Source organism: Tyto alba, unplaced genomic scaffold, assembly GCF_018691265.1.
Source record: "Tyto alba isolate M040663 unplaced genomic scaffold, T.alba_DEE_v4.0 Super-Scaffold_8, whole genome shotgun sequence".
Classification (NCBI taxonomy): Eukaryota; Metazoa; Chordata; class Aves; order Strigiformes; family Tytonidae; genus Tyto; species Tyto alba.
Window position 1 is genome coordinate 18,903,622 of NW_024881329.1, and position 15,192 is coordinate 18,918,813.

The 15,192-nt window shown below is 41.8% G+C and overlaps 2 protein-coding genes across 2 annotated transcripts; both read right to left on the reverse strand.

Annotated features, from left to right (window-relative positions):
• Positions 1–7,893: 7,893 nt before the first annotated feature.
• On the reverse strand, positions 7,894–8,835 carry LOC104363020 (olfactory receptor 1509). Its single transcript, XM_009969406.3, has one exon. It carries the CDS (start codon positions 8,818–8,820, stop codon positions 7,894–7,896), a length of 927 nt encoding a protein of 308 aa, XP_009967708.3. The 5' UTR covers positions 8,821–8,835.
• A 4,492-nt stretch (positions 8,836–13,327) lies between these two features.
• Positions 13,328–14,272, reverse strand: LOC104363019 (olfactory receptor 4S2-like). Its single transcript, XM_009969405.2, has one exon. The coding sequence runs from the start codon at positions 14,264–14,266 to the stop codon at positions 13,328–13,330; it is 939 nt and encodes a 312-aa protein (XP_009967707.2). The 5' UTR covers positions 14,267–14,272.
• Positions 14,273–15,192: the final 920 nt, after the last annotated feature.

Genomic DNA, 15,192 nt, shown 5'->3' on the forward strand with positions numbered 1-15,192 from the left:
AGATTAGACCAGGATTCTCTTCAGTTTTCTGAAGATTTAACAAGGAGATCCTGCCAGTTTTCAAAGGACATTTTTTCCTTTAATGCAGTCTTTCACCATCCTCTAGATTAGGGCAATAATCAAACCTGAGCGTAAACCCAGAGAGCTGCTAATTTCCAGGAGAGAAAGAACTTGAGACTTTAATGATGCACAGTGGAGCCAATTTACACATATTTATAAACTCACCTGCCAAGTTACACCATTGCAATTTGTCAGGCACCAACTTTTTAACAGCATCTACTGAGGCCTTATTAAAATTATCCCAAGCCGTTTCCTGAAGAGACAAATCAATTCTATTAAATTGCTTGTCTTGAGACAAAGGCTTCCAAAAACCATATGGAATTTGCATTTGGCTTCCTTGCCAAAATCAGAGCGATTATTTCAAATCAATACATGCACTGATCTGCATAGCGTTTCCTCATAGAAGAGCAAAGGAAATAGCAGGCACTTCCCCTAGAAGACATGTGGAATTAAAAAAGTAGGAGATTACAATTTTGAAGTTACAGATAGAAGAAAGAAACAGCTGAAATACAACACTGGTTCTGATGGGGACTTCATCATCAGACAAAAATTGTTAGTTATCAACCTGCCATGCCCATTTCAAATAGTTTTTCCTTTCTGCCTCCCCAGCACAAATATTCCTTCTTAATGGGACATACTAGAATACTAAAAATGAAAAAAAAAAAGGTAGTTGAGAAATCCTGTATTGAATAAAAGTGTTCATTGTTGACACAGACTATGAAATAGATTGGCTCATATGAAGAAACCTTTTACAGTAAAATAACTGAAGTGTGACAGTATACATCCCACAGGAGGTCCAAGCCCCACAACTTCCACAAACAGCAGAGTCCTTTCTAGTTATGAGATCCATGGGTTTTGCTCTGCAGTCTTTTGCCACAGAGTATAACTGAGAGACAAGACTAAGTCTTGAATTTTCTCAGTGGTCTCAGAGATCCAAACTAAAACAAAGACTGGGACACTGTCAAGAAGAAAAGTCACTCAACTTGGACATGCACTTTGCAAGAATCCACTTACCACCCAAAGGGTCTCTTATTGTGCCCAGTATGTTAATTCTGCCCACGTTGGTCTCTCTGCCACCTCTTCTGGGGTGTTAGAGCAGACAGGTTGCCTTGGACAGATCACCGATGACAGGAAAATGGCCATGACCCCATCATGGCAAGATCTTGGTAAACGCAGAGGGTGGTAGAGGAAGGTGGTTACTGAAGAGGTAGGGAGAGGAAGAGCCCCCTCCCAAAACTGGCAATTGTGTCCCTTTTTTTTCTCCTGCCTTCTTGGTAGTGAGCAGTAAGTTCCAGGTCTTCAGTACTGTCTCTTAACACAAGTTACAGAATTGTTAAATCATTGAGGTTGGAAGGCACCTCTTCAGATCATCTAGTCCAACACCTCTGCTCAAGTGGTAACAGCTAGAACAGGTTGTTCAGGACTGCACCTAGCCAGGTTTTTCAATATCTTCAAGGATGGAGACCTCTGGGTAACCTCTTCCAGTATTTGACCACCCTCAAGTTGCTCCTGCCCAGCACTCTCCTTCCAGGGTTTGCAGCCAAAGGGAACGGCTGAGAAGTCTGTCAACCAACCCCTCCAGCTCTGCCAGTGCAGCTTATATCTCAAACCTTGCCCCACAAGCACCCCATAGTTCAGTCAAAGATCCCAAACCCTCATTTCCCCTTCCATTTTCCCTATTGCATCAACAACCAAAAGCACCTCCATCCCATCTCCCCATGGGTACCAACCCACAGACCCAAATAAAGGCTTTTGAGTAGGTACTTGGAAATGCAAGGTTCAGTCCCCTGTTCCAAAAGACCTTTGATACCCCAGAATATACTCACACAACAACAGACAATGCAGAGACAGTACAGTCTGTGTGGTACATGCCAAGATGGACCTGGATGGGCAAAGTGAGTTGGCTGAGGAAGATTCTGGGCCGTTTGGGGAAGAAAGTGAACCACCATGGTGTGGTGGGTTTGAATGTGTGGGAAGATCCTGGTTCAGGATGGAGGAGAGGCAGAGGAAGGGAATAGAGGAATAAAAGGAGATGTGGCAACACAACAGGAGGAGAAGGCACGAGGAGAATTGAAGCAAGGGCTCAAAGCAAGAGCAAGAAGTGCAGGGTGTAGTCAAGCAGCCAGAGGACTGGACTGGCCAAAAGTGGCAGAAGGTACTACCCCGACTTGGGGCTAGGGCATACCTCATTTCAGGCAATAACAGACAGTGACATGATCAGAGAATTACCAAGATAAACTCATCTACATGTCTTTGGTTAGCACAATGGGATGGTTCTACTCCTAGGCTTGCCACCATCGCAATCCTATGACTTCTCTCCGAAGTCCAGCTGAGCCACTTCAGTTTTACAGCACAGCTGCCTCTGCTATTTCAGTCTGCTCTCACCCCCATGCAGATATAGGGACATCTTTCCCATAAGCTCTCCCTGGGAGATAATTACATTCACAATTATTTTCAGTTGATAAATCTCATGTGCTTAAAGTGTCACATGGCAGATATAAATGCAGAATTATTTATAGATCAACCACTTAAATTTCACTTTTTTCCCCTTTCGCATTTGCCATGGTTCTTCCACTTTTAAAAAAGATGGAAGAAGCCATCTGGCTGCCGTTCCTACTGTAACATCCAGTGGCAAGTTCATCCAGAAGCAACACTAGTGCTGAGAAATGGCTTAGAGGGGATGTGCCAAGTCTCTATATTTTTGGGAGGCCAACAAGCACTTTGCAGACAGATCTCACTGTGACAATACAGGTAATTGGGGCTGACACTACACAGCAGAAGAGCTTAAAACTAATGAAACATCCCCCTAAATACCTAAACCTGGACTTGTGAATAGGTTCATGAATAACAGTAAGTAACAGACAGTGAGGATGGATGGTTACATCCCTTCTGCCTCTCCAAGCAGGAGGACTCTGGCTCCCATCCCAGTCTTCTCTGATCTTACTGCCCAATCTTATTTTCCTTACATTTGCCTAGAAAAACACATAAGGCCATTCAGTCCAATTAAAAGAAATCTACCGTTTTAGCTTAACACAAACTGCTAAAACCCACAGACTTCTTGAGAGACTGACCAATGATTGGAGTGATCTGTTATTTTTACATAGACTTATTGTGAATGAGAAAATAGATCCCTTAGCTGACAAAAAAGCCACTACCAGTTTCACTAGCTGCATTCCTGGGGTGCAGGGTCCCCCCGCCTCCAAGCTCTGAGGTACTTGGCCAATGGCTGTCACCATCACTCACCCACACTCTGACCTTTTCCTGAAGGTAGCTCCTGGTTACCCCAGACACGAACTTGCTCCAGCAGATCCTACCAGCTCTGACCTCTTGGTGCCCCTGATTTATACCTGCTGCACAAATGAAGCAAACCAAATTAACATCAGCTGAATAACTGGACTACAGGCTCTGATTAGACTTGCATTGATTTACAACAGCTGGAAACTTTTCCACCTGATTCCCATAAATGTGCTTACCCTGTTTTGAGGATTTGGTTTAGAGGCTTCAGTGGTGCAAAAGTTATTTTTACCACAAATATTTTTACTCAGTATCTTCAGTGGAGGTGTTAATACTCTACAACACAACAAGTTCTGGAAAATTTGTTGTAATAGAGTACTATTTAGCCCTGGGATTTTATTAGCGGTGGTGGTGATTCACCAGAGCTGGGAAATTTCAGTGGAATACAGCACGTTTACCCCAACACTAGGTGACCAGTCTCTGTGTGTTGCAGGGTGATTTCTTCTAACCTACACCTAGGCTATGTGATCTTTGCAGGAGTTATGTTCACTCTTATCAGCTGGAGATTTGGTTGTATCTTCTCAGTTTAGATACAGCATTTTGCACCAGATGAGACATTTGTCCCAATAACTTAAGTTATCCCAGTCTACAAATATTTTAAACTATTTTTACTTCTTTTAAGCCACCTGCCTGGGTAGTCAACTGTCATAGTTTGACTTTGACCCATTATTACATTTTAGATCAAGAAGTTTCAAAATGCCAGATAAGTTTGGGGAGTTGGTATCTTATGACATTGAAGCATTTGTCTTAGTAAGATAAAACATTGTTCATGCCTATTTTCCTGTCTAGTTTTATCTAATTTAAAATAGAATGTTATTAAAGATTATATGATTGTGTATTATTTCTATAATGTACATTCTGAAATGTCTAATGAAAAATTATTCAAATTATCAAAATTATACATTTTTATTTTTCTCAATTGAAATTTACCCTAATTGACCCAGAGAGTATTTTAATATTTCAACATTTGTCTCTAATACAAATAAAGATTACAGAAGTAGGAATTCACCATTAAAAAGGAGTATCATTTGTACAAAGACGGGAGATACTTGGAAATCTGCCTTGACCAGGAAGATCAATTACTCATCAATGCTTCTGATCTTCCTCCTCTTTCTACTGGTGTGGGAGTGAAGGCTAATTTAAAAAAACGCTCTACCAGAGGAGAGAGAAAGTGGAAAGCCTCCCACATCCTTGCAGCAATTCCCCTGCTCAGAAATCAAGGTTGGGATCAAGGCACAAGTTTATTGTCTAGTCTCTCCTATGTATCTATCCTGGGGGTATAACAAATGGACTGGATCTGAGTGATCCTGAGTGACAAGACTGAAAGTCTGGACAATCTGCAAAGGAATAATGTTATAGTCTTTGGTGTTGTCATTGTCCAAGTCTTAAATTGGAATTAGATACTGCAGTGATGTCTACGAAAGACGGATACATTTCCAGAGCTTTCCCTGTGCCCTGAGCAGATCAAATATCTCAGATCACCGCTGCAGCATGAGCAAAAAGTTTTGGTGCAACTAAGATTGAGGGGTCCCCTAATTTAGGTGGTATGAATCCAATCCTAAATCGCTCCAGTACAAAGAAACTTATGGTGTTCTTCTGTTGGCAGACACTGAAATTCTGATGGATTTGGTGATATAATTGCTACCATCATAAAGGATAGTTTGCTGAAGGAGTACAGAAACTTAATTACTGTGAGGTGGAAATGTCAGTTATTAAAAACACATTGCAGAACAAAATCCTACTGTCTTTTCTTTGGTCTTCTTCCCCAAACACTGTTGCTACATCCCCAGAGATAACCCTGAATTGTGTCACTTTTCCTTTACATACTATCCTTTGTATGATTTTAATAATTCGCTTGTGTGAGAGAATTATGACTATTTTCTGAAAAGTTAAAAAAATCACAACCTTATATGTCTAAAGAAAATCCTACAAACAAAATCTCCAGTCTTTAACCTACTTTTAAGCATCGGTATCAGGCTATGCATTTAGATGCTCTTGACATGTGTGCCTCTGCCATCTGGTGGCAAAGCACAGAAATAGCACGTTAGAGGGGGAGAAAATTCCTGTACTGGATTTATTTCTTTGAAAATTGTGATCCCGCACAAGTGAAACTGTTTAGAAAGTTTTAGTTTTTCAACATTTATTTTTACTATTATCAGTTTTATGTATATCCATAATTTGAAGAGCTTATATTTTGTAGACACTTGACTTTGTGATATTCATTATTTACCACTGCTAGTTGTTGATAATATATTATCTTCTGTTATGTTGTATTGAAAACTATACCATTGCATTATATATTAATGTGGTGATGGAAAGATATAAGACATACTCTGTTCAAATAGCTGAGCATGATTCTAGCTATAAACTTCAGCAACAGGCTGTCCCAAGTTGTTCCAAATATGGATAAGCACATTGATTTATCTCACCCAAATCTGCACCAGAAGTGAGTCCATCTGATCTCATCAGTCTAAGTTTCCTTCATGGTCAAAAAAAAAAAAAGCTCCTCTCAGGCAGTCTTCATCTTTTCTTAGAATAGATATGTTCATCCCCTGCTTCACCTTTTCTTAGAATAGACACGTTCATACCCTAAGATCCATGGATCTTTATTAACTATAAAGATCAGACAAACAGCACAAGTGAAGCTGATTATTTCTGAGATCACATATCTTACACCACAGATAGCTAACGTGTAGAAAGCAAAACCTCACACCTTGTCCTTCAAACTGGTGGATCCGAGTGACTGAATGTAAACATAACCCTGTTACTCTCTCATGTATCCTGAAATACTGTGTCAGGTATAGCCATGCTACCTGGTTGGGCTAAGGTAAGAAAGGTCTTTGACATATAATACATACTAAGGCCAAAAATCCCCAACCAAAACCAACTCATTCTTGCTTCTTGTGGGAGGGAATTCAGCAATTACGCAGGTTAGTACGAAACTTGTGTTCTTCAGGCCTTAGAAATTCATGGTGAAAGGCCTGTTTCCCATTTCCAGTTTCTCCTTAATGTCAAAAGGCCAAGCATTCTGTCATAGCTACTGTTCAATTCTGCTGGCACCGCAGATTTCGACACCGGCAGAGCTGCTTACTTTCCAAATTGGGCAATTGCCTCGGGGTGCGTTTCAGCAGTGCTCGTGTGACCCAAGCAGAAGCTGCTGTGTAACGGCTTGTGAGTCTCTCTGGTAAGGACTGGGTTACTCACTAGATTTCCCTATAGACCTCTGATCCCCCAATGTCTATTTGTACACATAAAAGTTTCATTGTTAACTTGATACAAGCCTTTTTGGAGCTGCTTTTTATTTTCACAGTGCTGGGAGTTACCAAAACTGGATTAAGACTATTCTGGGGTTCCTAGGCTGTAATATTCTAGTTCCATGTTGTCCTGAAATGATGTTTTGCTAAATTTAAGCCCAGTTTTAAATATAAACTGACTTTGTCTCTGTTATTTCAGATAATTCAGAAAATGCCTCTAGGAAGCAGTCTAAAAACCAAGAAGCAGTCCAAAAACTAAAAGGCCTAAAGCCAGTCACTGTGGACAACACAGTCTGTTTTCCCACACACCTAATGTTTATGGAGCTGAAGTAGAGGAAATTATTTTCTTTCACCAACAATGTGGAATGAGGAGTCACTCAGGCTCCAGAACGCCTTTCTAACCAGATTATTGTGGTAACAGTAGGTAATATCTTAAGAAGTTTTAATAATTTCTTAAGAAATGTTTTAGAACAGGTTGTAATCACTTGCTATGGCAGATAAACGGCTGTGGCGATGGGAAGAGTCCATCCATTTTTATGAGGAACAGAGGACTGTCATGGAAACAAACATAGAAAAGCAAAGACAAGACAACAGGGAGGAAAAAAGACACTGATAAAGACCACAGTTGTTCAGATCTTTATGATTTGTAGTTCAGGGAAAAGAATTATCCAGGCCTTAAAAATTTCTCCACGTTTTTAATGAACAGTAACAATGTTAGTGCAAGTTCCGTTGTGTAATGGTGGCTTACTCTTTCCAAGCAATGTTCAGAGGCTGCTCAACATTTCTGACTCATGCAGATCCAGTGCTCAAATGGTTGTTATTTAGACGCTGCTATATTCTGCAGCATAATTCCCTTTCCCTCAGAATTTCATCCCAAACATCTGTGCTCTGCCCAAGCAAATCTGGTAGTTCACTCACTGCATCACAAAGCTCACTGCATGATGCTGTCACTCTGTACTGAAGAGTTTGGTCGTCCTGACTTCTCTTTGAGGGTGCAGAAAGGATGTTCTAATTGTTATCAGAAACTGCAATTATAATTGCAAAGCTATGTGAAAAATCCATAGGTGGACTAAGGGGACCTAAAGTCCACAAAACCAGATAAGAATGCCAATGAAATCTATGGCTCTGAAGAAACCAAGGTTAGATAAATTCCTTAACTGGAACTAAATACCTTTTGGATTTCAGATATTGCCCTACATGTTGGATTCCAACCCTGTTCCCATGCCCCAATATGCCATTAGTCTCTAGGAAAGTAACTCCAGGTTTGGTGCAAACCCAGCTTGTCTCAGAAGACTCTGAGGTGCTTCCACAATTTCCACATGGATGCCTTCACCTCGTTATTCCTCAGGGTATAGATGAGGGGGTTCATCACCGGGGAGAAGACAGTGTAGATCACACAGATGTGCTTGTCAGAGGGGAAGGTAGAAAAGGGACGGAGGTAGATGAAGATGCAGGGTACAAAGAAGAGGGTGACAACGGTCACATGCGAGGCACAGGTGGAGAGGGCCTTCCAGTGCCCCTCGGTGAAGCGGACCCTGATTGTGAGCAGGATGAACGTGTAAGATGTGATCAGCACCAAGAAGCAAGCCAGGGATATTAAGCCGCTGTTGGAAGCCATGAGCCACTCAGTGACATAAATGTCTGTGCAGGCAAGTCGAATGACGGGGGGCACGTCACAAAAGTAGTTGTCGATGGTGTTAGGGCCACAGAAGGGGAGCTGGACTGTGAGCAGCGTCTGGACAATGGAGTGGAGGAAGCCCCCTGCCCAGCAAGCAGACACCAGGACCCAGCACACTTGCCGGCTCATGATGGCTGTGTAGTGCAGGGGCTTGCAGATGGCAGTGTAGCGGTCATATGCCATCACAGTCAGGAGGAACATCTCTGATGCCCCAACAAAGTGCAGAAAAAACAGCTGGGCTATACAGTCTTCAAATGCAATGGCCTTCCTTTGGGAGAGCAGGTCCACCAACATCCTGGGAGAGGTGACAGAGGTGCAGCAGATATCTATGAAGGACAAATTGCAGAGGAGAAAGTACATGGGTGAGGACAGCTTGGGGTCAGTCCTGACTGCCACAATGATGAGAAGGTTCCCCAGCAGAACCATGGCATAGGCCAGGAAGAAGAAAGTGAAGAAGAGGACTTGCAGCTCCTCTGTCTCAGAAAGCCCCAGGAGGATGAATTCCGTCACTCGGGAGAAGTTTCCCAGTGCCATCCCTTCAGCTCAGGCTCCCACCGAATGAGCGTGGGGGTGAAGTCATGGGCTGGCCAGGAAGAGACGGGGATGTGCTACAGCTCCAAGGCTCATGGATGATGACAGTAGGATGCATTTGCTGCTGTTCTGTCTGCTACAGAAAGCACAGTGTCACATCATAAATTACGGTGAGCAGTGTTTGCAAAGAGCACTGCCCGTCTCTCTTCTGACTTCCCACTCCCTTTTCAGGTTTCTGGCCCCTCCACACTGTCCCTCACCCCTGAATTCCCTCTGACCACTATTTTTCTACATTGTAATTGGTGTGACAAAGTGCACGCTCCCATTCTGTCAGGGAAGAATCACATCCTACTCTCACAACACAAGAGCCACGAATGCTGGAAAAGTGGTACACTGTCCTCTTACCTGCTGGGAGTTTAAAGTGTCATGATGGAAGCAAATGCTTGCTACGTTCAAGCATCACGTCTATGATATATGGCTCAACCATGAGCTGTTCCATGTTCTATTCCTGGTTGCATTCCTTTAAATTGACGAAAGGGCTCTCCAGTTAGCTTGTCCACTCTGAAACTAGAAATACATGCACAGAAACCAGGTCCAGGAGGCTCTTCACTGGTATTCCTCTCCATTGAGCTAGCAGCTGTTTAGTAGCTTGAGTGTTCACTTAGGTCTGCTCTTAACAGAACGTGCTGTCCTGAAGAAATTGTGGTTTCTAACATGGTAGAAGCTGCAAAACTCTGCACGGTTCCTCTACCTCTTTGTTGCTCCAAGTAATTTTTAAAGTTATTCAGTGGACAAATACGCTCACTGTCTTGTGGAGGTTAAAATGGGACCAACAGAGGAATGCTCATTTTCATTTACAATCACACCAAGAAATTCTTTAGCTGCTTATTTCTGCCTGCAAGTTTATAAGTCAGCAAGCAGGAGATTAGATGTCTACAATGCAGTCAACAACAAATGAAGCTGTCTTGAAGAATCCAAATGAACAAAATGTCACAGTAGTATTTAAATTTTTCTGTATATTTTTCAACAGATTAACAAGCATTTCTCTCTGCCTGTTACATAAACAAATACAACCATACACATGTGCTTTAATATGCTATGGCTGATACAAAGAACATAAGCAAAGGAGAGGAAAAAATGGTTACTACTGTACCCAGTTACTAAATGTTGATACAACATGAAATTTCAAGTCTGAACTCCACACTATTTGTTGTCTGAAAACATTTTAAATTATTCACTCAAAATTTGTTTCAAGTTATTCATCTGACAGGTCAGGGCACTGTTCCACTTTTCTTCCTCCTGCTTGTATTTACCACGTCCTTCCTCTTTTTTAGGTTTCTTGTTGTATAGAAATTAGTTTCAGGAGGTTTTGAAGTTATTTTTATTTTCCTGACAGGTTACAGGCAAATTTTACTGTGATGGTATCAAAGTCACATTTTCCATCTATCATTTAGACAGAAAGATCCAATGAGGCAACACCTCCAAGGCTTTCTGAACAGACCTCTGTGTTTCCCTCATCTTCCTTCTCCCTAAAGTTATCCCATCCCAGCACAGCATATAAATACTCCTGTAACATACTGGTAAACATAGGCAAAAGATAGTTTTCCGCTAGTGGAGTTGGACCTGTGAGAACTGTGTCATTACCAAACCCCAGGCAGCTACCCGAGGGCCTTATTAAACAGTTGGGTCCCTTGGTGTGCAGCAGCACACCAATTTGCTCAATGACCTTCTGTGCATGGAGTCGTGAAGGTTGAGAAAGGCACCATGCACTTCTAAGCACTCAGAAGTCCTCTGTATGAAACAACAAGCCTCTAGTAATAAAAACACAAATGTAGGGTTGTACTACTAATCCCCACATTGAGACAGTGTCAGGCACGAGGAAATGTTGCTTGAAATCAAAGAAGCTGTAGAGCTAGGACAGGCAGAATTGGTGGGAAACTGGAGTCACTCAGGGATAGACTGGATCAATGCCTCGTCAGAATGAGATATAAACTAATATTTCTCATTCCCCAAGACAAAGGAAGGTCTGGGCAGACCACAGATATCAGTGGTGATATGCCACTGAGAACTATGTCTCAAGCTCAAATCAGCTTGAAGTGATTGTTCTGCCTGTGTTGTTAATTGATAATCTCTTATCAATTGTCTTTATCTCAGCACACAAGCTTTTTTATCTCATTTTCTCCCCCTGTTCCATTGAGGAAGGTGAGGGACAGAGGGGCTGGGTGTGTGTTCAGCAGCTACCCAAGGTAAACCAAACACACAGCGTGAACTTTAAAGACTGGAAAATAGTCTCTGAAAGCATGCAGTCTAGAAAAAGAAGAAACATGATTACTGAATTTTATGGCCATTTCTGCTACATCTTCAGGAGGTGAAAGGAGTAGCCTCTTCCAGTGAGGAAGAACTTGGAAATCTAGAAAGGAAATCTTGGTGACTACACCCCTGTTTTTATACCCTAACAGCAGGGAAGATAAACATTTCCTCTTCTGTTAGTCATTGCTACCTCTTTCCCTTCCTATTCTGTCTGAAAAGATGGAGAAATTATAAAAATTCTTTGTCCAAGTAGTGATGTTTTAATTCTAATTTTACTACCACCATAACGTAACAAAGACTTATTGCTGTATTTCATCTCCATGTGTCACCAATTACCTTGAGGCAAATGAGTGAGTTGTCAACTTATTTAAGGACATCCTGTTCCTCTGCTTCCTTTCCCCAAATATTAGTGCCAATAGAAGTTTTTAGAAAATTCTAAACTTTGACCACAGTCAGTCAATTTGCAGTAGTAGAGCATTGCCCAGAGTCATGAGTTCCGAGGGACATTTCTATGTTTCCATACTGGAAATGGCTGAGGAAAATGCCAACCAAACAATAACGTTCTTATTAAGAAGATGAGTAATGTTTTCCATGTTCAACTAGGAACTTGGTTGTATTTCAGTATGGGGAAATATTTAATTCTTGTATTTTCACTGAGATATCTATCCCTTAGATAATACTAATGTAATAACTCCAGAGTACTGGCCAAACCATGAAATTGCATCCAGTGGATAAATAAAGCTATGAAAACTATCCTGACAATTCTACTGGTCTGCAGATCAGTCAGTGTCCATGGTCTTTAACCATGCTTGCATTGCTGCCCTGATAAATTATAAAGGTCACCGATGACATTAACTCAAGGTCTTGGAATGGTGTTAGACAGCAGGGCTCCTTGAAATGAAATCAATCTGAGCAAGATTAACCATAATTTTAGGTTTACAGTACAGGAGGGTTTTTTGGACCTGGGCATTAATCTGCATGATTTATATTTGTTGTCACTGGGCATCTTAGATTATGGATGTTTGAGGAACCAGGGACAAGAGGGAGAACAAAACTGAAGTAGATAGTACATTCACCAGAAAGTACCAAAACATAAAAACGGGACCATTCAGACTCACCATTGTAGCATTTAGCTTTTAGATATTAGCCTGGTGAGCTTCTGAGTCATGGTACTGACTTTGAGATGTAATACTAGTAATTATTATTACTGGAAATTGAGCTGGCAGGGGATGGAGAGAAGATTTCCCTCCTGTTATCAGCAACAGCAAATGACCAAACTTGTGCCAAGTACCAGCTTTTTAATAGCTAACTCACAGATTCAGCATACAACAATGTAGTACTCGTAACAAGGCATTTACCACAAGCAGAAAGGGAACACCAGTGGTGTGATTGTTTCCAGCAGCAGGCGCCAATCAATTCTGCAAGCACCTTGGGCCACCATTTCCCAGCTTAATGGGCTCCAGAGTAGCTGCAGATTGTCTTACTGAAAGGTCACACTCTAGCTAATAGGATGCTTTGCCCGGAAAACATTTTTGATATGTACATCTTGGTGTTTATTTATTTGCTGGTGTTTCAGTACAATCTACCATATCTCCCCATCATGCAGACACCTAATATAACCTCCAACTTCTCTCATGGTCCTGTTTTACCCTTAAATAAATCCCACCTGCCCAAAGGCTGCTGACTTTCCTCAGTGGATTGCTCAGTTCTAGACACCGCATGTTAGCACATCAAAATACGTGAGATAAAAGCTGCCAATGCTATGCCATACTGAAAGGTTTGTATACTCTTGGAAGCTTGGTACCACCCTCACTCCTTTGTGCAGAAATGTCAGGAGATGCTACTCTCCAAAGCTTCTAGTAGCTAGTAGGAAAGAACAACCTCTCAAAATACTTAGTTGTTTCTCCTAATGCTGGGAGAAGTCTAGACAAATACCCAAGATACAACTATGAGGTGCCTGAGGTTAAGTACCACCCCCAGTGCTCAGGTTTGATAGCTGACAATAACCTCACATCCTTTGGATTGACAGCTTCCAAAGAAGATGAATTACACAAACCCTTGAATTTAGTGTCAGCCCTATTATGAAGAGCTGTGCTAAAAACCACAGCAACATTACTAGAAAGTCTCTCCCGAACACTTTTCTTTCCCTCCCCATGGTTTCTTAAGCTCACATCATCTTACAAACATGCACTGTGTTGTTTCATTCCTCACTCCTCTTCACTTTTCTGCTCCACAACTTTTTAATGGCATTTTTCACCTCTGCATTTCGGAGGGTGTAGATCAAGGGATTGAGCATAGGTGTGATGATGGTGTAGAACACAGAGACCATCTTGTCTGCTGAAAAGGTGGTGGAAGGGCGCATATAGATGAAAATACACGGCCCAAGGAACAGAACTACAACAGTGATGTGAGAAGTACATGTATAGAGTGCTTTGAGACGCCCTTCAGAAGAGCGTGTCCTCAAAGAAACCAAGATAACAGCGTAGGACACAACAAGAACAACAAAACAACTCAGGGAAATCACACCACTATTGGCAGCCACAAGAACACCAATGATGTAGGTGTCAGTGCAGGCCAGCTTCAGTAAAGGGTGAACGTCACAGAAGTAGTGGTCAATCTCATTGGGCCCACAAAATGGTAGCTGAATAGCCAGCAAGGTCTGCACCACTGAGTGTACAAAGCCTCCCACCCAAGAAGCTGCCACCAGCCAGCCACAGACAGGCTTGTTCACAATATTTGTGTAGTGAAGTGGCTTGCATATAGCAATGCAACGATCATAGGCCATCACTGTGAGAAGGAAGATCTCAGCGCACCCGAAGAAATGGCCTGCAAACAGTTGAGCTATGCAGCCCACAAAAGAGATGGTGGTCTTCTCAACAAGAAGGTCATATATGAGTTTGGGAGCTGTGACAGTAGAGTAACTGATGTCTATAAAAGACAACCAACTTAGGAAGAAGTACATGGGAGAGTTCAGCTGTTCACTTGTCTTTATGGTGATGATGATAAGCAGGTTTCCAAGAATGATGATGGCATAGAAGACCAAGAATAATGAGAAGCACACTTTTGCTACTGTCTTATCTTGTGTCAGTCCACAGAGGATGAACTCCGTCATATTGTTTTTGTTCTCCATAAGCACCATGTAGACAGGACCTTGAGCACAGAAAAGAGACACCAGCTAAGACATTAGACATGGGACATGATCAGTACACAGACTTATGGACCACTCATATATTAAATATTAAGCATATTTCCTTTGCTGTTTTTTTGGGACAGTTTCCATTTAAAGATAATGTTTCCCTCAAGAAAGAACAGGATCTGATACCCAAATCAGAATGTATTATTGAGGTATATAATAACAAGCTTCAATTATTTATTTGAGGAGGGCAGTGGAAATAATACCCCTAAGAATCCTAGTTTTCACCTTTGCCTCTTTTAAAAAAGAAGACTAATTACCAGGTCCCCTCAACACCCACTTTTACCCTATAATGTTGATTTGGAAATAAAAATTGAGCAAAAGAGACAGTGTGGCTACAATTCAAGTCAACACTTTGATCATGGTCTGAGAAAGGTGCCTGAGAAAGCAGCAATTGTACTTTCCTTTTCAGTCCTCTAAAAGATTGTAACAGAGCTACTCCTTATTATCGCTCTGACTGTGATAGACCTGAATAAATTCAGTCACAGAAAGAGCTGGCCAGTGTTTTCTTGGACTGCTTTTCTTACAGTACCTGAATGAACTAATTTGGAGCTAACTTGCATTAATGGTGCATTAGCAGGGGTTTGTACATCTCACCCAGGTCCTGGAACACCTCATAAATACTCCTGTAGTGACACTGGGGTCACGAACGCACCACTGATAACCCCCCTTTACTCACAAACACCCATTAATTCACCTTTGTGGCATTCCCATGCAGTATGCAAGTATCACTAGTGTTCAATGTACACATGAAGGTAGGGGTGACAAACGTGTAATAACCTTGCCTGTGATATCAGCAAGTCCTTTGGGGTCTGAATTCCATTTGACAATCATAGGACACTCAGTTCTTTCTCCTGAGCTCTCTGCCTCAC